This window comes from Molothrus aeneus, chromosome 1 (genome assembly GCF_037042795.1).
Source record: "Molothrus aeneus isolate 106 chromosome 1, BPBGC_Maene_1.0, whole genome shotgun sequence".
NCBI classification, from domain to species: Eukaryota; Metazoa; Chordata; class Aves; order Passeriformes; family Icteridae; genus Molothrus; species Molothrus aeneus.
In genome coordinates, this window is record NC_089646.1 from 106673661 (window position 1) to 106700766 (window position 27106).

General features: G+C 40.2%; 1 protein-coding gene across 4 annotated transcripts in view; it reads right to left on the reverse strand.

The window, feature by feature from the left end:
• Nucleotides 1-4601: 4601 nt before the first annotated feature.
• Nucleotides 4602-27106, reverse strand: part of ZNF521 (zinc finger protein 521) — a 230408-nt gene continuing 207903 nt past the window's right edge. For all 4 annotated transcript variants that reach the window (XM_066562529.1, XM_066562558.1, XM_066562549.1 and 1 more), the window contains one exon: nt 4602-5429. In XM_066562529.1, coding sequence (XP_066418626.1) covers nt 5400-5429 — 30 coding nt within the window. In that variant the 3' untranslated portion in view covers nt 4602-5399. The remainder of the gene's footprint in view (nt 5430-27106) is intronic.

A 27106-nucleotide genomic window follows, 5' to 3' on the forward strand; every position in this document is an offset into this window, starting at 1 on the left:
GAGAAGTTGCAGATGAAAATTTATGCTTAGAAGATAAAAAATGAAAGAAGCATCACAGACCAGCTTAAAAACCATCTTGACCCTGCTTAAAATTTAGTTATGTGCTCATAAGAAAAATAATGTCACAGAGGAAATGCCTTTTCCTGCAGAAAAGCAGAATTCTGTCATCTCTTTCTCCTACACATGGACTGGATGAACCAGAAAAGACATTTTACTCTTGGAGTTTTTATTCCAATACATGTCTAAGGATTAGGATATTGCTCACACAGATGATTGCTTACTACAAAAGTCTTATACTTGAAAATAAATAGGCAATGAAATATCTCAGTGCATTCCATTTTACTCTTTACTAAACTGCATTTGTGTGCTTAACGTTAACTTTCCCATTCAAATGTCATTAGCTGCTAATTAAGATGTTGATATGCTGATTGTATATCTTGCAGTAGAGATGATTTGCAGGCACTTACTAGGTGTTTATCAAACTCCAGCACACGTATTGGTTTAGCATGTGTGGCACATTTAATTTACTGAACACTGTCCCAGTTCTCCACTCTTTTTTTTTTCCTAATACATAATGAGCAAAACATGGCAAGTTGTCAGGAATAACCTCACAAGAGAAGTAAAAGTAAGTGACCTAGGCACTCTTGTGCAAACAGTTTTTACCTATGATTTCAAGAAACCTTATTTAGAAATCTCTAAAAGTATCTCAGCATATTACTAACAAAATGAATAAGCCCTCTGAATTTGCCTATAATTTACACTGTCACATAGTCAGAGACAGAAGCCTCCATAGTGTTAAAGGCTTTTTTTCAAGCAACTTCTTTACTACTGGCAAGAAGAGTTTAAATCAGAGAAAGGCAGTGCTAATTCTGCTAGTGCAAAAGCAGTTCTGCAACACAGGGTACATTTTCACAGGACTTTTTAATATAATTTATGAATATTTGCTCTCAACATAATTGTCTTTTCTGCTGACATTTTCAAAGCAACACTGTGATTTGTTGGGTCTCCTGAGAGTCCAAGTACAAAACTGATAATTATATTAAATATACATAGACAATAAAGAGTGTGTTTACATAACTATGCCCATAAATATCTGGTTGAACAGTCATTGTTCTCAAAACCCTTTTAAGCAGCTCTCAGAGGGATCCAATTCTAATGACATGATGGTTTAAAAGATGTTGCTCAGTCTTGTTCCATATTTAATTAACTTTCCTTTTTTAAACTTGTGATGGTGGAGACAATAACAAATAGCTCTGAAAAGAGAACGAGCCTTGAAACATGAGTGAGACCTTGTCAGGCTTTTGTGTGCCACACACAGAAGAAGATCTGCACAGAAGGGTTGGTGGCCGGGGACTGTCCAGCTCCTGGGGGACTCCTTTGCTGTAGCATGCACAGTTCACTACGACTAAGAACAACAGCAACAACAACAATAATAATTAAACAAATCTTCTGCATACCAATAAGGGAAGTGACATGGGGAGGGAAAGTGAATGTATTAAATGGAATTGGTAGAATAGGCCTAAACTTGTTTATTTTTGTGCTGCTGTAGAGCAGTGAAGCAAATACTTTAAAGAGAATGGCATATTGCCCACTAAGATGTAAAGGGTGTGTGAGCATTAATTGAGCACCAGTGTATGACTGAACACATTAAGCAGGAATCAAGGTAACATTTCTAAATGCACGGACAGTCATATTCTATGGAGTCCTTCGCATTGCCTCATCCTAGACAGGGCTGCTACAGCAGCACAATATTCTGTTTTCACACTGAGCTATTTTTAATTGTCACCAATTATAATTCATTTACTTTTATGTGTCCTGGTTGTCACAATATTAACATTTGTAAGTCTTTCCCTTTGCAGGCTGTGAGAATCTGTTGTGACATCTCAATAAAGTGGGATTCAATCAAGGTGTGAATGAATTGTTAATCTTGTTATAAATAGAAAATGCCATATGTTGGTAAGGAAGGGACGTCTCCCTTTTTCTGTGGTTGAGGACAGTGGTAATGAAACAAAGTGAGTGGTCATGCCAGAATTACTAATAAAGTCCAGTCACTGAGATATGGAAAGAACTTCAGCTTTCCCCCTGCTCTTAAGAAGGAAGGGATAATTGTTAATGTGTTCTAAGGAGAGTTTTTGAAACATTTTTCATGGAGTTTGCAAAGCGACTTATAAATCAGGAAAACTAGTGAGAGCACTGGGCTTGGAGTGAACCAAAGAAATTCTGACAACCTCCATGTGGACTGAACCAGCAAAAATGGATTGGAAAGTCTAACTTACAGGCAACTGGCTACAAACACATTTATGAAAGAACAAATTCTGGGTTTGGGTAGCTGAATGTCATAAAGGCCTAATAAAAGCTTATTCCTGGACTCTCTTTTGTTCAGATAAGGGATCAGTGCCTTTCCTCATAAGTTCAGTGCTCAGATATTGTCTGGGTAGGTCACTTCACTTCTGCAGTATAAATTCTCTATTTATATCTGCTTTAGGTCTGTGACATTTCCTAAACATAACTCTGGCAAACAAACAGAAGGACTAATTGCTTTATTAAACTATCATTTAGAGCAAAACTCATGTCCACTTGAAATCCTGGGAATATAGCCTGTCTCAGAGGTAAAAGGATACCTTGTCCATCAGTCTATCCACCCAACTCTTGAACAGATTTATCCTTTTACATTGGGCTAAGGGCATGAGGAGGGGCTTCTCTTAGCTTTTGCTAACCCAGGGCAGAGAAAGACACTCCACAGCTGAAATGCACACATGCACACAGAATGCCTGTCTCTTCTTCCAACAGGCAAGATGATCTGCCTCTCCTGTTGATTTTTCTAAATGCTGTGGTAATTCCCCAAGCGATACTCAGCTCTCATTGGGAAGTTCGGATGTCTTCCATAATCTATTTAAACAGCTATTTAGGTATCACTGAGAGACCTGTTACTTTAGAAAAGGTAAGAGGATTCCTGCACTTGATACCAGCAGGCAGCTCTCAGAAGCCACCTGGGGCTGCCCGTGGCCACAAGACCCCTCTATTCCCCTGAGCTGACCTCAAGGGGCAGTGGATGCATGAAGTCTTCATCCCATTTGCTGTTGCTGTGTTTACTGTTCCTTTATTTACGTATCTAGAAATTCAACATCTTTGCATGTTTTGCAAGCTGTCATGACATGAGACGCTAGTAATAGACTATGTTTTGCTTGCTAACATATTTTTGACATATTTTAGCTTTGATTATAAGATTGCATCTTTCCTTGCTACCATCTGTCTCAACTCAGTGGCACTCTGGCATTTACAAAAACAGCAGGGTGTAATATTTCTTATATACTTGAACTCTACTACAAACATGTTATTTTCAGTCTTAACCAATATGTCACACTTTCACACATGAAGGCTGAAATGCCTTATATCCTTAAAGGTATCTGTCAAAAATAAAGAACATATCATCACATTCAATTTGGCTGAGATGAGTAATATATTAATGAGAATAAGAATGGGAATAGTTTCTGACTTATAAATAGAACTGGCATTTTACAAGCCTTATGTATTCATGCCTGCATTTATCCTTTTGTCAGCACAAATGAGATATTCATACAAAACCTGGGAATTTCTTTCTTGTATTTAGCAAAATCTGCACAATATTTTCAAAGCTGGAGTGCTAAATATGACACTTTTTTCTTGGAATATCTGGTAGCCAGACACTTTCTGACTTTACTTCTTTTCTCTCCGTCCTCCATCTGTAAGGAGTCGAATTGTTACACTCAGCAAACTGGAAATCACACTTTATATCTACCCTGACAGGACTAGGCGAGCAGTTCTAGACATTTGGACTTGTTGTGATGTGTGGCTGTTTAAAGGCAGTATTTCAGCAGCACTGGTTTTCATGGGATAAAACTAGAATTCCAGCAATACGATGAGATACTAGAATAGCTGGAGAATGCTTTTTTGGCCTCTTCTGTAGGTGAGCTGGAGTAGTGGGGGGGACAGTGGTGTAGGCAAGGAGAGTTTTTATCCCCTTTTTTCTTCTCCTTGAAGCTGCAGTCAGGAGCCAATTCAGACATGAGCAAAGCTGTGAGGTGTTGTGAGAGCTCCCCCGGGGCGTGGTGCCAGAGAGCATCACCCTGCAGTGTGCACCACCTCCAATTCTGCTACCCATGCCAGAGGAGAGGGTCAGGGATGTCAGCTTAATAGCACTGCTGGCCAGAGCTGTGGTGGCTCCCTCTTGCCAGCACCAGACACAGCTCACCAGGTGATGTTTCATTTAAATTTACCGATAATTATACAAGCAAGATGTGTGGGACTCCTCTGGCTACCAATGTGTCAAGTGTGTAAGTATGAAATTGCTGAGACAGGCAAATAAAAGAAACAAATAAACCCAGAAAACAGTGAATATCACTCTTGAGCATATATTGCTTTTCAGTGGGCCAGCAAATTTGTTTCTACTATTAAATTTATTTCATACCTACCTTTGAGAAAAACAACCTGTTTTACTGAGCAGTGTACAGGTCCTGATACAATGGGATTCCAGATCTTGGTGGTTCTTTAGGTAATATAACAGCAGTAATATTAATGCTACTTTCTGAGGAAAAAGACAAGACACAAAGCACACTAACACATAATGGTAAACTGAATTTATTTCCTTTTGGAAAACAATTCCAGTAATCTCCAGGTTCAGACCGCAGAGTAAACATTAATAACAGTAACATACAGGTTAGTTCAACTGATTCAAGAATTTGGCCATGTGAAATCATTAAGGAAAGTCTTGAACACTCAAAGCTTCAAATGGTATCCAGGAAAAAAAATTCTTTGACAAACTACATAACAACTATTGCATATATGGTAATGCTATCTGTCATATCGCAAGGCTTACAAATATATATACGGGCCTTATTCAACTGTGGGTTCCTGCTCTGTGAGAAAGAGTCTCTTCATATTTTTTGCAAGAATCTTCAGCAATAAAAAATAGTCTTAGATTCATCCGTTTGTATACCAAAAGAGAGATTTCTGGACTGAAGTTTAAACGAAAGGGAGGCCAAACAGAGCTGCAATGGAACATAGCTATTACTTTCTCCCTCCTCCTTGAAAATGACATTTTTTTTAAGCTAGTTTTTTCTCCTCACACAGTATTATTATTATTTGTATCTTTCCTGAATAGGGCCCAAGTCCACTTGTCTTTATAAGACCATTTTAGTATCAGACAACATAATACATGTGCAACACTTTATATACAGGAAGTCTATCCGGTGCTCAAAAGTTCAAACACATGAACATCCAACAGTTTCGATAATACAAGTTTTATGGTACAATACAATGATTCTGAATAATATACATTAACAATGAAAGTTTCGTGCAAAGAGTAAAATGTGTTCCCTTTTTGTGCCACAAAGAATTCTCTGGAAGAGATGGGCCTTGCACTAACTGCTGTGCTGGGTCATCGTATGATTCTGCAACAAAAACAAAAGAAACAATTTAGTCACAGGACAGGCATTTCTGTGTGAAAGAAGGATGCAAAAACAATTTTCCCAACATATCTTGTAAAATGATGGGCTGGACAAAGAGAATATTCTTGACCCCTCCTTGTTTAAACTAGCCAGAAACAGCATAATTATGGAAGAGGAGTTCTCCCCAGCTGTTTCGCACCAGTATCCTTTACATGTGCCACAAGAAGGGCAGCACACTCTCTGCAGACAGGGTGTGGGCTGACCTGCCCCAGTGAAATTGCAGACCAAGTCAGTGATCCTGGTGTCTGCTTACACATGGCTCATGGTTTATGCATTGCAAAAATGAGAAGTGCATTTGCCATAAGTCTTATGCTAACTGGCCTGTGCTTCCTACACTGTGGCACTGCTTCAATTGCACTCCTGCAGTAAAACCTATTTCCCCCACATGGTAAGAAACTCTGCTAGAGAGCTCAGAGACTGATGAGAAAACAGGAGGGGCTGGCACAGCCTGCCCTTTGGCCACCAAAACCCACAGGTATTTTTCTTCAGGTGAATGCAGTGCCTTATGTGCAGTAACACACCATGGACTTTGAAGTCCTAAATTCTCCTTTCCTGTACAAGTAATCACTAAATCAAGCAGCAAACAACAGTATCACCCTCTTTCCTCCTCATCTCTCAAACCAAATTGACCACTTTCAGAAAGATGCTATTATGCTGCCTGTACTGGCTCAGATCCTTCACAAGCATTGACCCAAGAGCAAGGCACCAACCCAACACATCTTAAGTTTTCTACAGTGTACACTGGATCCACAGATAACTAGAAAATGTCTGTGAATGCTACTTCTCAGACAACATGGCAGCCACTGATTAGTGATGAATTTTCCCCTTAGTAATTGGGGCCAGATTTGGGCCAGTGACCCAGAGGGCAGGGGTGTCACATCCCATGATTTGCTCCCAGCACATCCAGACCCTTCACTCCACTTTATTAAGTTAATCTGTCTTTAAACCTCTTTGGGCTAACTCACTCTAGGATGAACCTGTTCCCACAAGACAGTCATCATTTACAACAAAGTGAACATCTACTGAACCATACCCTCCAGAGCCACCCATGAAAGGGCGCATGAAAACAGCCTCGGTGAAATGAATGTGAAATACAGCGTGACTGCAGACCAGCCTAAAAATCCTCTCTCCCATCCTCCTTCACTCTTCCCTAAACCGTGCACGCACACAAATAATAGTTCATGGGACATTTGGCAAGGAAAGGATCTTACAGTAAGACTGAGGAATTTTTAATGTAGTGCCATTCTCAAGATTAAAGGAAAATGACCCAGTGACACTCAAAGATGCAATTTCCAGATGTGAATACAAAATGATTTAATGCTGATGGCAGGAATTCCAGACTGTCCAAGGCCAAAGAGTGTTAAAAAAATACGCTCCACCACTTGATTTCATCTAGTTCCTCATCCTTCCCATAAAATAATTTCAAAATGCTGTAAAGCAATAACAATAGATGCAGCCAAAAATGTTGGCTGGTCACAGGTAATGGGCTCTGACTTTAAAGCACAAAAGCAAGGAAATTAAGAGTTAAGCCTGACAGTCAGTCCTTTTGTCATCCTGTTGTGTCCATTTATTGCAGCACTTACAGCATAACACCATAGGCTTATTGGAGACCCTGCAGTACCTAGAAACAACAGGACAAGTTAAATATGGGGTGGCAGCCTGAATTCTGATTTTCTTCTCTGCTTCTGAGCAGGTGAAGTAATATACCAATTGTTACATTGCAGACAGATATTTGGGGGGGGGGGGGGTCTTTTGTTTCTAGTCTACTGAGAGTAAGCATGTCAGTCATGCCCATTTTTTATTTCTTTTCATTAAGTGAAAAATGCATAATCAGTATGAAGCTGGATGAACAGTTGCATATGAAGCAGTCAAAAGGTGTTTTAAAATTGCAGCTGTAACTCTGGCTGCAGTGACATTTTTGATTAAAAAATAAAAATGCCCATATATGAAGGAGACAAAATAAAACACAGCATAAGGACTGAGTTGCCCCACCTCTCAGTGTCCCCGACTCCTGTGCCCTGGTGCAAAATGAGATTCTCTGGAGATAATGAAGAAATAATAGGAAAAAACCAAACAAGCGTTGCAGAGAAGAATGAGACAGGGCAGGATAGGAACATGAGGAAATGCTTTGAACAGTTTAGGCCTTAAAAAGACAACAATATGTGTTGTAAACAGTCAAAACAAAACACAGTTTCCACAGTAATTAAGGCTCCCCAAACGTTAGGGACTAGGGAGAAATACCTATTTGGCTAAGCTGCAAAAAAATACAAAGTGGAAGTGCTTCAGCAACATAACATTGACAAGACAAGCAGGCAAAGGATGGGAGGGGAGAGATAAGAAAAGGAGGAAAATTCTGTAATCCTACAGAGAGCCATATTCCACTCTACCAAAAGCCATCTATTGGAGACCCCATGTCTAAGTGACTGAAAATTGCAAACATTAATCCCAGTTATGAACCGTTGTTGTTTTTATGAGGGGTGTTGTGTTTAAAAATTTAGGGCAAAATTTCTCCTCTATTATCCACCCAGCAGATCTCGACTCTGCTAGTCTCTTTGCCTTGTGGTGTGCAGCGAGCTCCCGCCTCCCTGGCAGTGGGAGATCAGGCACACGGGGAAAGTGGAAATTTGGAGCTCCCGCCGGCAGAGATGCAGCAGGGCCATGGGAGCGCGGCACACCCAGGGAGAGCACAATATTACACTTGAGATCCCCTGTGTGCCTCGGAGGGCATGCTGCCCTTCACTGAAGACACACTAGACAAGCCTGAAACACGCCTCCTCCAGAAACTTCAACTAGCTTGCCTGAGTTTGGAGCAGTTAGTACCTCCTCTTGCCAAAGAGAAGTCATTTAGCGAAGTACAGGAGGTATCATATGCTCCCCTCCTTTGCCTCCCCTAAATCTGATTGTGCATTAGCACATCTGTTTAATTATGTGGTAGTCTCCCTACAAAGCAAAAAATGTCAATTTCCTGCTTAGCCATGGAAAAGGGAAAATATTTTTTCTCAATATAATCTTTCCTGGACTTCAGCAACAGCTGTGTTCCAATTTCCAAGAGCTGGGATCTCATGAGGAGACACTAGTTTGCAAATACAAATTCAAGCTTTGCATGCACAAAATGGAGAAACGGGGAAGCAGGAGGGGTGTGTGTGTCACTGCATTTGTTATCATGTAGACACAAACCAGGAAAACTCCTACATCCCCAATTTCTATGTCTCAGTGTTACCTGGAAAAATCTGAATTCAGTATTTTTCACAAGCAAAAGAAACTCTTTAAGTGCATTTGCCCGATTCCTAGAAATAATTATTTTTGATCTGGATCCAGAATCCCAACTGTTATGTGACCTACTATAAAATTACATGCCACCACTTTTCTGGATGAAAATGCTTTGAGATATACCTGTTACTAGTGTTAAGGACTTGAAAACATGCAAAGAATTTCAGGATAATACTGTGTGGAAGAATCTCCTTGGCAAACAAATTCAGAAAGGTTTCTTTGCAGAAAGGCTGGAGACAAAAGAGGTAATAATACCTGTTGTTTGGTGCATGCCTTTGTGTTTCAGAGGGAGCATGAGAAGTAATAGCTAGCATAAAGTTCCCGCCCACAGCATCAAAATTAACAAAGAAAAAAATACCCACAGATAGCCACAGACTCAGTGGCCCATTAGAATCCTTATTGTGAACTGTGGTTTCATTCAATTTAAATGGGACTTCTCTATTTTATGAGCAGATGAACCAAGACATGGTTGTACCTGACACAGTGTAAAGAGGGTACACGTGAAGAGGCATAAAGATGAAATGTAGGTTCATTATTTCAACAGATGGTAACAGTACCACAGCAGCATGTTATTTTTTCCTTAGTTCAAGAACACAAACATGAGTAATCAATCATCACTGATTAAGTAATTATGGTACCCTACATGTTATCACTTATCTGGAATCCTCTATCTGTGTACATTACAGACCATATTGTATTTTTTTACATTCAAAAAAAATAAAAATCCACCCCACTGCACTGCAATCCAGATCCAGGTTGTAAAACAGAACTCTACATTACTATCAACCTTTAAGCGCCACAATTTACTCTTTTTTTTAACAAAAGCAATTGGTTTCCAACAGTCTGGATAATAAGTCTTTTGACCTGCATTCTTCTTTGACCCATTAAGGTCACCCCTGTGCTCGGGCATATAGCTGACTTAGGAAATGCCTGCAAGTCCTGCATTTCATCTCCTGCCCACTCAAAATAAAGCTTTCTTTAAATGTGTCTGTACGGGTCCCCGAAGACCAGGGAGGCATCCCTGTAGTGGGCAATGGAGGGACAGAAGCTTCTGCCTTTATTAATGAATGCAGACCATTATGAGTCTGGCTGGCTCCTGCACTGTTCCCAGAAGCATATACTGTACGTGACTTAAAATGCTAGAATATTGACACAAAGCGAGCTGGGCACCCCTAAGGAAAATTACTCCTTGGATATAATGTAGGCTCGTAACAGCTATTAGAGTACAAAATAAAACCCTCCGGGATCAAACTGACATATACCGCATTCTACCTACTCCTCAAACATTAGAAGAATTTCTTTGTGGAGGCATTCTCAAGGACAGCATTAAACTGACTTTTGTAGCAATCTGCAACAGCTTTTTGGCTTACAGCTTTTAGTACTAAATCTCTAGTTTGAATCAATATAAGTACTATATCTACCACATTAATCAATACATTTGGTTCAATACACGTTCTATTAAATTATACTTTCTAATCAAGATTTTCTGCTTCTCTTCCCTTCTTTTTTTATTCCAACTTCTTATCCTGTACCACACTTTTCAAACTGTCTGCAGCTAAGAAGAGGATGTTGGATTTTCTAGAACCAAAGGGGAAGAAAGAAAGGCCCGTGGAAAGGCAAGCCTAACAAAACCTAGCACAGGATCAACATGGTTTCCAGAACTTTGGTCCAATGCTCTATTACGTATCCTTGTTGCCGTGACCTCTCATGCTGAAAGCTCTGTATTGGACACTGTTGGAATATTATACTGTGTGAAAAGGCAAGGGAGAAAGAAAGAGGAGTATTAAGTGGTAACACCAAAACCAAATAAACGAAGCTTATTCAGACTAAACTATATAAAAAGGTTATTTTTCACACTGTTTCTTCAAAAGGTTATTTTTCACACTGTTTCTTCAGATTTGTGCTGCTTCAATATTGCAGCACAAAGTTTCCTGTCAAGGCCCCATTATATTGCTAAGGATTCTTTCCTGGTAAACTGTAATATGATTATACTCAAGGACTGAATCGATGAGTTAGATTTGTACAATGTTAAGCTTAAATACAAACTATAAATTTTAACATGTAAAAAAAAAATATTTAGTCCAGGTCTTTGGGGATATGTGAAACACTGGGATAGAAGATGTCTCCAGCAATTTGAGCAATCTACACAGTTAGAATAAATGACTTTCCCACACCTGTCTTAGATTTGGTGGAATGTGGTTGTTCTTCATAAGAAGAGAATGTGAAACGAAATGTCAGAATTATAAACATGCATATTGCAGGCATGCAATGAATTTGCCACTGTCTTACAGACAAAACCACTGCATTTGTGTCCCTCGCTTACAGTCAGTTTCTCTTTTCCTATCTCCATATAATCACTGTGAACCTGCAGAAAGAATGCTGCATTTTCTTTTGACATTTAACATCATCTCACTCAGCTCACAATAGTGTCTTATAATACCTTCTAGATGACACTATGTCACTATTAAACAAAAAGGTGAAATAGCATAATAAAAGAGAAGAACAAGAATTCATACAATTTAAAGACAGAAAAGACCCATTAGGGCGTTTTCTCCACCCATCTTGCCAGTGTTGGATTATTGCCTATAGTGTAATTTCAAGTGTTTTGCCCAGTCCAATTTTAATTAGAGCTTCCAATGCTCCTCCTGGGAGACTATTTCACAGTTTCACAGATCTCAGGGTTAGTATTTTTTTCCTGATGCTCATCCCAGGAGAGGAAGAGGCTCAGCCAACCCCAAATCAGACATGAAACTGAATCTGCATACTTAGGAACTGGTTTCAGTAGAATATCTGGGCCATTTTGGACCATCTGAAAGCAGTAAACTTATTTTCAATGCCCCAACAAATTATGGCACTAGCTCCACTGCTGCTGCAAGCAATTAAGAATATTGAGTTATGTGGGTTTCTAAGGTTTAGTTGCTGTATAGGTAAAAAAAAAAACAGTAGAGGTGGGATTTGGGGTTTTTGTAGTAAGGGTAAAGGCTTCTATAGTGCACTCCACCAAATAAATTATTGAAGGTTAGGGTCATATCCAGGCTCATTCTTTGATTCTATAATCCTTGATTGTACTGACAGAGCATCTATGGACATTCAGATTGTAAACATTTCTGTCTTTTGCACATATGTGAAATACAAAAATAGCAACTTCAGTCGAAGCTCATTAACAAATGAGCGATTATTTCCCCTCTCAGACCCTACCCTTCCTTTCATAAAACACTAACTACAAGAAATTAACTTGAATTACTGTATCTGAAATTTCAGAACTAACAAATGTTTCTGATGTGTTTTGCCCCACGAATTACAAAGCTTCTGACACTAATATATATTCATATTTCAGTGGTCACACTTATGCTGAGTGAATGAGGGAGATAGAAAAGAGATGATGTCTAAGAGTTTTTCATAGGTGAAAAGTAGGAAACTGAATGGAGACTTGGAAGTTCTGGAGAGAACAGAAAAAGTCCAGGCAATGTGTCCCTCCCACCAGCATCTCCAGTACTTAGTGCAGCTGGCAGAGCAGGAGGACTAACAATGAATTTATAAATGCACTAAAGTAGGCAAGGAATTTCATCCAGGCCAAGTTTGCTCACCAGCCCAGACCTAAGAAAATACAGTCTCCAAAACTTCAGACTCCCAAGAAAATTGATCTGAACTAAAACCAGAGCTATTTCCACAACAAGATAGGGGCCAAATCCCAAGAGAATCTGTGTTCCCATAAATACCATTTATGTGTGGTGTGGTGAGTTGATGTTTACCAGCCTTTGAGAATCAGGTCTGTTCTCAGACATGTTTGCCAATTAAGTGGTCATCTTAGGACATGACTGACCGTTGCTGACAATGGTAATTTAGGAAAGTCTACACTGAATTGCAGTCATTCATATAAATTAATTCACCTAAGCTTTGTGATTTGATATTACGTTAATGTTTCTGAAATAGCATGACTGCTAATCAGATTTTGTTCTTTATCATATTTATGTAAAACTCTCAGTGTTCTGGTTTTTCTGCTCAGCATTTCCAGCTGGCCCAGAGAAAAACTACCTGCAAAAAAAATCTCAAATTGAAGAGCATGTTCTCAGGGATGCAAACTTAAAATTAAAACCAAACCCAAACCAAACTAAAGCCCCTGATACCAATTTTTCTTCAGAGACTTCCAGTAAGTCACTAGTAAAATGTCAATGATTCCTTTTGGATTCATTACTATATGCAAGTGCATATATCACAGATTTGTTGTATGGAAAAGAATGACATATATTCCTGGGAACAGCAAATAAGACTTTCATCATTGTCACTAGAAGAGAACAGACACAAACACCAATGCCTGTTCACCATCCTTGCACCTTCCTCATTATGAGCATTGGCAGGGGGCTCCCAGCTAAGCCTCTGACATAAATCAGAGTAGCTCGAAGGCTGTTTTAACCTATGGTGCCAGGCAATCGCCTCCCATAAGCCTGCCTCACCCTGTCTGTGCTCATTGAAATGCAGTGAAACTTGCAACAATGTCTTCCATTTCAGGCAAGATGTGCCCGGCTGCAGGGGAAAGGTGTGTGCATTACCCCATAAAAGGGACAGCGATGGGGAGAGGGGGCAATAGTCAGGGCATGTTCACAACAGTTCTTCAAAACTGGGAAACCTCTCTGTTCTTTTGTATGGCAGAGGGGCTGTACTGATAATAAGGATCCAGGTCTAAGTCTTGTCTGTAGGAAAACAAGGCCTTTGTGAAACTGCAAATGTTTGAAATTAATACACAATTCTTCTCCAATAAGAAAATTCTTCTCCGATAAGAAAATTGTTCATTAAGTGGGAATAAAAGCTGAAACAAAAAAGGCAGAAGGAGGCACTTCTGAGAAATATATCAAAAGTCTTATTACTTTAGAATATGGTTATGGTTACCCTGGTATAAATTAAGAAAAGCTCCACTGAAATCAAGGGAGTTTCAAGACAGGAACAAATAAGAATACAGACAGGCTAAAACAAAGTGAGTTTTGCTCATACAGCAATTGATTCTTGCACACCCTCTGCAGAGACCACAGCCAGAAGTCACTTCACCCTGTCAGACCCGGCAAGCCAACCCCAAAGTTGAACAAATACATATTTGTCTGCAGCTATTGTAAAACAGAGTAACAGGGGACACTAAGCCTTGATAGGCAATACTGCCTAATAAGATATTCAGGGATTAAATCAGTGTTTTGACAAGACACATGTTCATGGGCTAGTTGTTGCTCTGCTTTAATTTTTTTTTCTTTGTTATGTTTAATTTATCATGCTGGTGCTTTCTAAACTACAACATCTGTAAACAAGTTTAAGTTTGACTGACCTCACCTTTTACATCTACAGGCAGCATTTCTACTTTGTGCTCTGATTTCAGACACCTTAAAGACAAATAAATCTGTGGGGGAGAGAGAGGTAATAAACCTGCACAACAAAAACAAACCCCTTTGTCTGACAATATGTGATCATCTTATGTGAATACAAATTTGCCTAGCTGTGAGTGAGGAACTGGGTCCTGGAACTGGAGCTGTGCTATGCACAGATTCCTTTATAGGTCAAACCCAATTAAACAAACTACTACTAAATATTTAACAGCTCAGTGCAGTAATTAGTGACAAATAATGGAAGCTTAAACTGATAATTGCACAAAAATGTCCTGTTGGAAACATTACACGTTCCTTACTCCTCCTCTTTCTTTCATAGTCAATGAATCCTGATCCTTTTCAAGGATTAAACTGACAAATGAATCTGGATTTTATGTATATCTATTTGGCCTGCAATGAAGTTTTCTATGACTTGTGAAAAGGAATTTTCCAAGGGGAATTCTTCTTCTCAAATTTCCATTTTGGGTTCTGTGCTTTTAAGCAGAGTAATTGCTAAAACATGAATTGATTTCAAATCTCCAACCAACCTACAAGTCCAGAATCCAAGCTCCTGTCTATAGGACTCAAAAGGTCACCCAATTAAAATGGGGAAGCACACAGAGCTGTGATTTATATGCAAAGGGCAACCTTTAAAACAGTGATACTTTCCAGTTTTCCACAGGTGCATGTACAAGAATCTCTTTGAACAAAATTACAAGTGAAATTACAAGTTTCTTGATACAGCCTGAAAGAAAAGTGCTGTAACTTGTCTACACTCCTGTTATACAGACAGACACATCCCACACTTGTATCGATCGCCGAGTTCACCTCCCTACCTCCCTGACATAGCGCTGGGTATTGTGCTTACCAGGTGACATGGGGACAGCCTGGAGTCTGGATTCTCCACACATTGCCAGCTGGTGCGTCGGGCCTTGTACAACAGCACCTGGCACACTGGAGGTTGTGGATCAGCCCAAGATTAACTCACAGTGGCTAACATTTTCGTTTAGGTGAAAGCAAACCCTGAACAAGCCCAGTTTTAAAATCAGCAAACTTTCCTTTCACATGTGGAAATCATATTTGGAAGTTATCCATCCATCCATACACCCAGTTAAGATAATGCAGAAGTGGATGGGAGTGTATGCTGGATCCTGAAGTCAGGAATGCAAATGGGAATTTGTCCCCTTGTCCATGGTATGCCAATTTTAGACTGTGTAGGATAGAAAAGGAAAAGCTAGGGTGCTCTGCTAGCTCTCCTCCTCTTCTAAAAGCTCCAAACTCTGTTCACATTGGTGCATCTTTTTCCTTCAAGACAGTTTGCAAGGCAAGCCAGATTGAGCAGATTTGATGGTAACAGCCAAGGATTTCTGAGCTGATAAGCAGAGGCCCCCATGGATTTTGAGCTCTGATTTCCTTCACAACCAGTTACTGTGCCAGCCCATCTTGGACATCTTACAGTCCTTATTCCTACAGCTCTTCAAACTAGGAATAGCAGGAGCTGGGACAGTGCTTATGTGGCAGATTTGGTGTGTATGTGAATTACAAACCTACTGCTTGGAAAGGAAACTAAGGACAATTTTTATCTCTTCATAGCTGGTGGTTAGTTAGACAGTTAAGAACCCTATGTTGAAATGTTTTGTTCTTAGAGCAACCTCATCTGAGTTTCCCCCTTTTAAGTCTAAGAAACTCCATGTTTTAAAGGTGACTTTTAGAGAGACCAGAATGCTATTTTGCCCTTTACAACAAAGTCATTCTCTAAATTTTGTGAGGACACACACTGTAAATCAATAAATCTGGAGCACTTACTAACATGTGGTACCAGGACAAGAAAATTTCTTGTTTGTCATTGTGGTTATTGGTTGTAAAATGCAGTTTGGATTCTCTATTGTCTTCTGTTTTCTCGTTTGGTTTATTTCAGCTGCATTTGTCTAAGAGAAGTGTGAAATGTGACCACAGCTAAATGGGAGGAATTTTACTCTCACTTTCTCCTGTTTACAGAACCTTAAAAAATGGAGAAGGCAGTGAAGTCCAATTCCTACAATATAATACTCCTCCCCCAAATAAGAAGTACCACACAAAGAAGCATCCTTTCATGCCTTTTTCCTTCCTCCCTGTGAGAGATGACGTATCCTCCTAGCAAATGTCATTCTCTGAGGTTGGTCATTCTGTTTCCTGTCAGACAGCTGGCCAGTGACACGTTGCAAGTCAGACATGTCATTAGGTCCTGCCTTGGCCCAGTACTGACAGTTGAAGAAATGCCCCCACCCCTCACCTCTGGCTTTGGCTTGTGATGCTGGGTACTCCTGTCTCCTTGCTATCTCCTGCTAGGGGATCCAGCCTCCTGCAGCTGCTGCTTTCACCCCTCATCGCCCATTAGGACTGGTTTTAGTGTGGCAGTCTTTGGATTGAGTGAAAAGAATCACATTTACGAGGAAAATAATTGGAGACAACACTCATTTGCTGTCTACATTTAGTGCCAAGGTATCTGAAACAGAGAACTTTAATTCCTTTACAAAAAGATGTGCTGTAGCTATGGTGAGGCAAATCTATAACCCTCACGATCTTATGTAATTTCCTACTCCAAGTTAATTTTAATTCATCAAAATAAAACCCACCTAATAAAAATAACCCTTTAAAGTATTAGCTTGAACCCAGAAAAAAATAAAAAAGCAAAATCTTTGCAATTGGAGGGCAATTCATCATACCACAGTGTACACTTATATAAATTCAAAAGTTAGCTATAAACAAGTACCCACAGCAATAGTGCCATGCATAAAGGGGCAGGCAACAGGAGGCCTGCTTTCTAATAAGCCCTCAAAGGAACCTGCCACACAGAAGTGGCACTTATTCTAATTTAAAGCTCTCACAGTTACTTTACTGTGGCAAAATTTATAAACTAATAACTTTAGTAAACAGACTGGCACTCCAAACAAAAACCCACACAGCAGTTCAGGCCCGCAGAGAAAACAGCTTTCTTAGAAAGGTACTCTCTTCAACAGTGAGATAAAACATTTGTTTGTTGGCTACTCTTACAGCCCCTGTTGTTCAGTAACAATTCTGCACCATTCCATCTGTACTGCCATTTCACTGTGGTCTGTAGTCTATCGTCCCCACAAATCTTTTTAGCATCCTAAGGATTATTACACACCTGTATATTTGTGTCCTGTTGAGCTCAAACAGAGAAATACTTCTGGATTTGAAAGAGCCTACTCTGGGTCTGTGACCTCCTTATACTGTGATTAAATAGTCAGGGCAATTTGCTTTCAAATTGTCAGTTTAAAAACATATTTAATGTTTGCATTTAAAGCTCACATTCTTTCTCATCTCTATTAGTTTTGATTCTCAGTAACTGATAAAAATTAAAAATTATACTGTTCTCCATTTATATACATGAAGAAAAAAGAAAATCGGAAAGCAAGAATAAGGGCTAAACAGGAAATTACAGAAATGTCTGTAATACACGCATATTGGATTTTTTTTTTTTTGTTATATCCTGAAAACACATCACTTTGTACAAAGTTCCTTTTCAAATCAAAGCGATACTAAAGTAAAACAACTGCAGGCAAAATTTCTAAGACACGACGCAGTTTGTGTCAGAACGCTCATCACTTCAGGCTGACCTGTCAAAGTATCTTGGGAAACATGGTAAAAAAGACAAATCTGCAAGTTCCTAAGAAACTTTGAATGATGAGAATTGTGTGTTGCTCACAAACCACGGAATGCTGTGCCGCCTTAGCTGAGCTGTACTGGTGCCTGCAGCAGATGTCCACCCATTCCTGCTTCTAGGCACACCTGCTCAGCCTCTGTTCCTGAGAGCTTCAAGGGGGAGCCACCATCAAGAAGCTTTTACAGAAGAAAGCAAAGAAATAAAAAGTTTGTTCCTAGATGAGTGATGTAGGATTGAAAGATCAGAATTTAGTAGTATACACAGATACCTGCTGTCAGCAATAGAGCTATGTCATAAATCTGATATGGGTGATGTTAGCAAGGTGACATTTTTGGACCTTGACAGGTAATTTCTGTCACCTGCATTTTCAGGAGATTCTCAGCACCTTGCAGAATCCACCCCTGCATCCAACCCACTTCCTTGGGGGACCCAGTATTGTCTGAAGAAGTCTCTTTTTAGGTGTTAGAAATTGAGATTTTGGCCACAGGTCTTGTTTTTCCAGAAACAACTGCATTGTCAAGGCAATCAACAAACTCACCGGAGAGTAATTTCTACGGGTTTTTGAAATACCTCTTTTCACAGATATATTTCCCTATTAAGTTCTGCACAAGAGTCTGACATCTGTAGAGACTTACAATTCTCTGCTAAATTGTGTGCATTTTCAGATTAATTCCTCCATGTTCACTGTATATTATTGTAAATCCATGTGGCCTAACCATTCAAATCATGGGCTACCATAGTCCTCAGTGCATGCTAAAGCATTCCTAACACTGCCCAAACTTATGCCAGCTCATAATAGCCCCATGGGATTGTTATACCAATTAAAAATCCCTGGAATTCATTGGAGTCTGAGACATGCCTGTGAGGACCAAAAGGGAGTGATACAGAACCAGCTTGCAAAATAAACAGGATTTGCTGTGTACTGAGGGAATCCTTGGCTGTCTGACTAAGGTACCTTTTATACTGGCAGGGGATGCAAATTGGAGCCTGAGGATCTGCACTTTCATTTTCAAAGCTCTTTGCAAACATCAACCACTTCACCTTCACACCATTGCTTCAAGGGAAGTAAATATGTACAGTTCCAGCATCTTCTGTTTTCTGGAGGTGCAAAGAAGCACAGGGCATTTTTACAGTCTCTGTTCAGGCACAAAAGGGAGCTTTTGACAACCTCTTCCTTTTGTGGGCAATGGAGTTTCTCAAGGCCACAGAGGGAATTGGTGGCAGAACAGGGTTTTCTGGAAAGATCCTGGTATCCAGCCTGATACTGAGTCCACCCTGCCTAACCTGCAACACATCAAAGCAAGTTGCAGAATGCTAGCCATACACTGCTTCAATGTAGACTACAGATTACTGCATGTCACTCTCCATAACCTCTCCTGTAAGAGGAATTCTACATGCTTCCCAGGGACCTCCTCCTTTGCTTCACCCCCCCACCCCAGATGGTGGCAAGGTTAGAGACAAGTTGTTTTCTCAAGGCTGAGATTAAAAATGGCTCTGTGTTTTGCTAAACATTCCTCAGAAGCATGGGCAGCACGCGCGCGCGCGTGTGTGTGTGCGTGTGTTTGTGTGTGTGTGTGTTTGAAAAGGACCCCAATGAAAGGAAGGAATGAGAGATGCTAAACAATGCTGTGCAAAGTTGCAGACTGTTCGGCTACAGGCCAGAAAATGAATCCAATTTTTCATTCTGTCATTATAAATATTTCAGTGCAAATGGTACTGATTTTCTGCAACTGTGGTTAAGCAAAGGGCCTCTGAGTGAATATTTAAGGGGGAAAAAAAAGAGAAGAAAAAAAAGAGGGAAGGGAAAAAAAGAAAAATAAGAGGGAGGGGGGGAATTAAGGTTAGCGACCAATTAATTTCAAACTTTCAGTGTAAAAGATTCTGGGAAAAATTCTACAGTGATGCAGCGTGTGACTCGAAGGAGGGAAAAAAACATTTACTCTGCTCTTCTTCTGACAGTTTCTCATAAAATATCTGCAGTCCATCTATCTTTTAGTACTCCAGGCTCCTCTGGAGAGCAGAAAATAGTAGTTTAAAGCTCACTTCAGTGCCAGTCTGCGGGAGATTGCTTTCCACAGGACCCCTGCTGATGGAGGCCTAGGGGAAGAGGCCCAGGAGTTATTCAATCAGTCCAAGGCTCTGGGGCGGCCAGGGCTCCTTTGAGGGCTGATTATAAAGCTGCCCTCCTGTTGCCTGCCTCTGAACAGAACGAAATGAGCAGCCTCTTGCTGAGCAGATTCTGCAAGAAGGAATTTCACCTGTCATGGAGTTTGTCAGAATTTCAAGATTTATCTTGGTGCAAAATTAATAAAATACCAACTAGGATTTCAGCCTGACTACTCAGCTGTGTCATCTCAAAGTGATCTTTCACCTAAGAAAACCTGGACACAGAGCTACTGAAGTCATTCTTGCCCTACTTTTGCTCAGGAGCTTTGCTGGATGCTACAACTGAATAATAAAATGATTAGAGGTGGATTTCCTGACAATTACACCCAACGTCAAGCGCCGGGTGGGTGCTACCGTCCTAGCGCATGACCTTCCACCTTACCTCTGTGGTTACTAAATCTCCCTGGAATAAGCCAGAAATCTGAAAAAGAAAAAGATCATTTCTGCAGTTTATAACCTAGCAGGTCCCTTATGGCAGCACATCTGTTAAGTTCATACACTGGTATTCCAGGTCTGGATTTGATTTATAAGTTTTAAAGGAATACAAACAACAGACTACATGAGATTACATCCAGTGAAACACTGCAAATTAATATTGCTGTGACAGTCAAGTACATGGTCTTTTAACCATATTCTGAGTTTAATGTTGTGGTAAAGTGCCAGGTTGATAAAGCATCATCTAAATCTCTGTGAGCTGAGTGCAATTCTTTCGAAGCTAGACAGCCTCACCAGTCTTCTGACAGTGCCTTACAGCAATAATAATAATAAAAAATCTTCATACACTACCTGTTTAGTTAAGACTGTACTAGCTTACAGCACTTGGTCACATGAATTTCAAGTCTCAGGTAGCAAAGAAGCAACTGTGGCAGCCTGCAAGAGGGCTTTACAGCTAAAAGAGTAGATCAATTTCGAGAAAATAAAATTCAGCTGATGGGTAAATAACATATTATTCAATTTACAATGTGGTTGGTTTAGATCTTGACATGGAGAGACAGAGATCCACCGTACCAAGAAACAGTTAAATATGCTTAGATTGGGAAGAAATACGCATTTGCCATCAACAGCTCTTACCCTGAGCTGTGACAATTTCTCTGTACTGTTCAAAGCTGTTTGTTGTTTGAAGTGAAAAATCTACCTTTCTGTCTATTTGCTCCCCAGCATTTTCTAACAAGGGCTTAAAACAAATGGTAACATATCCTTTACCTGCCTTCTTACCCTTAAATGACAATTCAGCATTAATACACATCATAAAGCCACCTTTACCAGGCACTAGCAGTGTGACAGTTTTAACACCAAGAGATCTCACAGTAAAGGGGGAGAGAAAAAGCACGCCAGTGAATGCACAGATGGTGGGAGGGGACACAGGGTGCTCTCAGCAGGTTACAGTAGAGATGCATTAACTCCACAGAGGGATAAGGGCTTCCCACCAGTACAGTCATGAATTATAACTGAGCATGGGAGTGAGTTCTTAGTGCCTGTCTCACAGCAAATATACTGTTCCATTTTCCTGCACAATCACCTTTCACCTTTACAAATGCGAAGCCAAGCAAAATGCACCACTAATATTTAACAATATCACAGGTTCTTTATCTTATACAGCACACATCTACACACAGGAAGTGTGGGGGGAGGCAGAGTATTCACTGACACAGCGTATCCCCGAGCAAACTTACACACCCATGATCCGTGACTGTGCCTAGCGATTCTCCTGCAAAACGAGGCTATAACAACACAGAAAAACAACTAAAGCTGCACGTAGAGATGTGTGCAACTCAGCAGTATTGGTTCATGAGAACTGAATCATCTCTTTCTCTCTTCCTTTGTTAACAGGGTGGAGGGCACTTAATTTCAGCTTTGAACAGAGAAGCTCAACTTAAAAACCAAAAAAATCACAAGGGCATGCAAAATTCCACTCTTTTCCCATCCAAAATGTTTATGCCTTGGATTGATCAAAGAATGGCAATACCAACTCCAATAACAGGTAGAAATGCTAAACCTAAAAGCTGCTCCTTCTGGGTGGGGGACATACACATTTTTTGCAACCTACACTTCCAGTTGTGTAGCCAGAGTCTGCACCAGAGTCTTTTTCACTCATGCTTAGAATGAAGTGGCCCAATGATGCTCTTACCCTGCCCCTGACAGCAAAAAAAAAAAATAAAAGGCAAAAGCAAAGCAAAGAGAAAAAAAGCGCAAAAGGCAGAAAAAAAAAAAAAAAAGAAAAAGCACTACTTTTGAGTCAAGTTTGCTATTTACTGGAGTGTCTCTTTATGAATCACTGACCACACCTTGTTTTCCCAAACTATCTGCACCTCCTCCCTAGGGGAATTCATCCCCTCCCAACTTTCCTCCTACTCAATGAACCTATCAATGGAGAAAACTTGTTATTTTTGGCAGCTGAAAATTTGACCAGTTTAAAAGGATTCATTTACCATGCCTTTCACTTTTGTTTAAATCCTCAGTGTTCCTGTTCTAAATGACAGCATGGCAAGCATTGCTTTTAAGCAGTATTCATCTTGCCTACCACATCTCAGCCTTTCACAGGCGGCTGCTCTCTCTCCAACAATGGAGCCTTACTCCTTTATAGCTTGAGGGCAGAGACTTTCACTTGCTGCAAATATCACAATAAAGGACACAAATGTGAATTTCTTGTAAAATTCGGGTTAGCTCTGGAGGTACCTTGCTTTAGAAAACTCTGTCAAGAGCAAACAATATATCTTTCTCCAAAATGCACAGCAGCCACACAGTTGAAAGAGCTTTTCCAAGTGATCTAACATGTCAATGGAATCAGGATGCCAGTGAATTTTACACTTTTCTCCACTTTAGGTCTCTAATCGATATTTTATCTTCTTTCACACTTAATATACTCAATGCTGGTTTGGCAGCATGTCTTGTAGAACTTAAAAAAAAAACAAAAACAAAACCCTGAAGCTTGAGGAGGTGCTCTGCGGTGGAAGAGGGTAGGATTTGAACTACAGATCTTAAGAGGTAGCAGTTTTGCCTCTACCAAACCCCTGTGCCTATGCTTTGGTACTCCAAAAACATGGAGGAATGGGGATGCTGGGAGCAACAACAACCTTGTGCCAGCGCTGCAGAGGGAAGTGGGGGCAGACCTCGAGCTGCAAACGTCCAGTGATAACCGTGTGCCACCACTCGTTGGGAAATGACAGGACCAGTGGAGAGTGGAGCCAGGAATAAGGAGCTTATTCATGGAGATGGAGTGAGGGGGGCCAGCAGCAGGGTAGGGGGAAGGGAAATCAGATTTGCAGAACTGGCCATGAAGCTCCTCAATACACCATAGCTGGATGCTTCATAAAGTCACACTGATGGCAGTCCCGGAGATGGCCATCTGTTGTCAGCTCTGGGCCAGATGAAAGATAATATAATGGCAGCTACTGGTAGCTAACAGCAGGGCAGTTGTAGGAAGGAATGTGTCCTAGAATGAAGAAGTGGTGCTTCCTGTTTAGCACAGAAAATCAGTCATCGATATCAACTACATTAGCAAGAAATTAATGGATGGACAATTAACAAACTGAACTGATCTACCAGGGAAATTATTCACATGCAAACAGAGTGCTTATTTCTTCTGCTTACTCCAGGTGTATGTGCCAACTGATCAGACTAATGGCAAGGTGTAGGCTGAAACATTCAGGGCACAGATGATAAAACCTCATTTTCTGCAAAGGGCAGAATTCCATTTCTAATGATTATCTGTGGGTCAGGGAATACATTTACTGCTTTCCCTGCCCTCAGTCTATGACAAGACTCTCTGATGTTCGCTGAGGTTTCTGTAAGGACTGAGGGTAGAAGCTGGCCTTTATGTAATAACTGAACTTCCCCTTATTATTACCATGATTTATTTTTACTAGTGCCTTATCATTATTACCAGCATCACTCAGAAGAAAAAATGTTTGCTTTCCCAAGCACTATTATTTCTATCTTGTTTCTTTCTTTGTCCCATAATCTCCTCTCTGCTTCTCTTCTACTCCTCTGCTTTTTGTTCCCCTCTTCTTCTGCATTTCTGTGCCTTTTTCTTTCTGCAGCAACTTTTGATTTGCTTCTTTAGGCTGAAATCTTGCACACTTCACTGTTCTATTTGCTAAAAAACCTCAGAAATTATGATTTTAATGTTGACATGTAACATCACTGATACGTTTCAGAGACAACATTTGCTGCTTTCAGACTGGAAACCACAAATTTCATTCAACATTTTTGTATGTCATAAGGATTTTCAGTCATAAGGATTACAAACTGTACTATATTACCTGATTCTGCAGAATCTATTTAATATAGACCACATGAGTCAATTTGGAGAACAGATGCATGGGTTATTTTTTTTTTAATAGGTACTTATATTTTACAGAAAGAATCCTGCCATACGAGCATATAAAGAGGAAGAAGTAGGCAAAACAGGGACATATATTCAAGCACACATGCTTTTGGGTATGACTCTGTTCCCTAGAAAGAGAAGGAATATAAATTTTAGCTTATTTTTGAATAGGTACTTTATGAGTGTCACCTAGGACAGTATATTTAGTTTTCAGTTCTTTGCCATTTTATTTTTCTTTAAGTCTGAATTTCTTTTCAAGATTAAAATGTGAATTTAAATGTAATATCCATCACTTAGGTGCTGTAATTTCCCAATTAATTCTGTATTTTCATCAATAATATTACTCAAGCATCTGAAAAAACAAACCCATAATTGTGATTCAATTGCTCCAGAAATTTAAGGAATGTTCTTACAGGGAATGTATAAGGGATGTTGTGAACACATTGTTTCCTCCTTATTTACAGGAAAGACTATAGAAAATTTCACAGGCTGACTGTGATATGCAGAGTTACTCATATACGAAGTATGTGAAGACAAATAAGACACATTAATATTAAGCTCATCTTTGACAAGCACTATTTAGTGAAATCAAAATGGTCCCTGAAAAATTCTGGCTCTTTGGGCTTGGTGGGCTTTGCAATGTGCTATAAATATTCATGAACTAATGAAGTACCCACAGGGAATGTTTACATTTGAATAGGCCAATCAAAGGCGGGTGAACTCACAAGCTCCAAACCTGGAAATTTCTTATTTAGAAAAGAATTACTGCATGAAAACCTAATGTGGCCATAACACCCCTCAGTCCCCAGGAGGGAAGGGGCACTGGAAGGGAATTCAAAGAATTTCTTTTTGTATTTAAACTTTGTTTGACATTGAAGCAAAAGACTTGCAGGGGAAACACTTAGAAGGTATGTCCTTAAAGAGCTAATGCATGAGTGCCTCCACTGTGCTTCTCTTGATTGCCTTTTTGAGAAAATTTGCAAAGAAAATAATTCTCCCTTCTAGGGGGAAAAAGTCTCAAATCTCAGGAACACAAGTCTGAATTTTTTAAATCTTGAAAGACATGGAAAGATGTGCACATACTGATGCCCACATATCTGTCTGAAACAGAATGCACAGTAAGGGCCCAGGAAAAAAAGCAAACTTGCAATGCATGCAGCTCAACCTAGTCCCCTAAAACACAAACATTAATTACAAAGCTAGTATCTCTGGAACATGTATTATTATCATCATCATCCTCACTCACAAGATGGAGAGCATGCATGGTTATGTGGAGCAACTTAGTACCTGACCTTACAAATAAATCCAGCTCTTCTGACTCCTCGGCATTTGCTCTGAGAACAGCAACCTGACTGCCTGCTAAGGACTAGGGCCAACATTAATGAATGTGATGCCTGTATTTAGGCATCAAAAGTGTTTTGTTGAAACTTTAAACGAGGCTGTGGCTGCTCAGCACCTATGCTTTTATCAAGGTTCCTAACTTCAGGCATTTTTGACCTGATTTCCTGATGTACTCAGCACCAGCATCTTACCCTGGCCTTATCTGCACCTGGAGGTGCTCAGCACCCTCTCAGAAATAGGCCACTGAGTTTGAAAATGCTGGCCTAAAGCTTTGACTGTTAATTGGATTCCAGGTAGGCTTCTTTTTAAGAGGAGCTGACAAAGTTATTCCCTGCTGGCTCCTGGCCTTTGGGGCCTAGAAAGCCAGCATCTATGTTCCACTCCTCACCCTAAGAGCTTGGGGACCTAGAAATGCCAAAACTAATCTCCAATTTCTCTTAAAAAAATGTTTTGAGGCCTTTTCTGTGTGAAGAAAACATCCTGCAGATTTAGAAGTTTTGTGCCTGTTTTTGTGTAAAGAGCATAAATTATTCACCGTCTCCCCTGCTGTTGGGACCTACATGGTACACAGACTCAACTACTGTGGGGGCTTTGGCAAAACAATCCTAGATGGAGGTAGCTGTGCCACTGCTGCTATGGCTGATGCTATTCCTACACCAACCTCTTTCCCAGCTGGCCCCAGAAGGCCTCTGCCACAAGGAGACAACCCCAGCCCAGGTTAATTAGCAGTTTTCTCTAGCTGACCCCCAAATGAGAGAACATAGTGCTTGAATCCCAGCTCTGCCACTGTCTCCAATAAAGGTCTCAGTCAAGCCTTTAGTTCTTGAAATAGCCTAGAGCTTGCTTAGTTCTGCTCCAGCTCAGGTCAAGGGTATTTTAAAGGCTGTTTTAAAATGTTGAGTTTTTGGGAGCATTTTTCAATGCTGAGATCTTTGGAAAGTTTAACCCTTAAAGAAGTGAGGAAGAAACTAGAAGATTAGTTTCAATAGTGCTAACTTGGAACAAGAAAATGGTAAAACTGGAAATCCAGAGAAGGAGTCACATTAATGTACATAAAACTTCCACAGATTCTTCTATACTGCCCCTGTCCTGCCTTGTTTCAGCAGCTTGTACTGGGAACTAAGAATGTTCTCCTGCTGTTTGAAGCGACATGAGTAACATCTGCTATGAGTGTTTCATTCTTTCTTTCATCCTTTCCCTGGGGAAGGAGCTGTATTTTTTGTTTTGGTAGAGCTCTGTTGCTGTGGTTTGGGATTTTGGGGAAGGTTTAGAAATCTACATACAGGTATATGTTTGTATGAGAGAAGGGAGCCTTTGGCACATGTAGGTGCATCCTGCTCTCAGAAGCCTAAGTTGAGGACATCTGTCATAATACTTAACTGCTGTGGAAGTCTGTTCCATGCTCTCACAGGCCAGCCTGTGAGGAAGTTCTAGCTTCTGAGAAAAAATCTCCAGCTCTTTGGTAGAAACGCTCACAAAGCAGAACTTTGTCAACTACCAC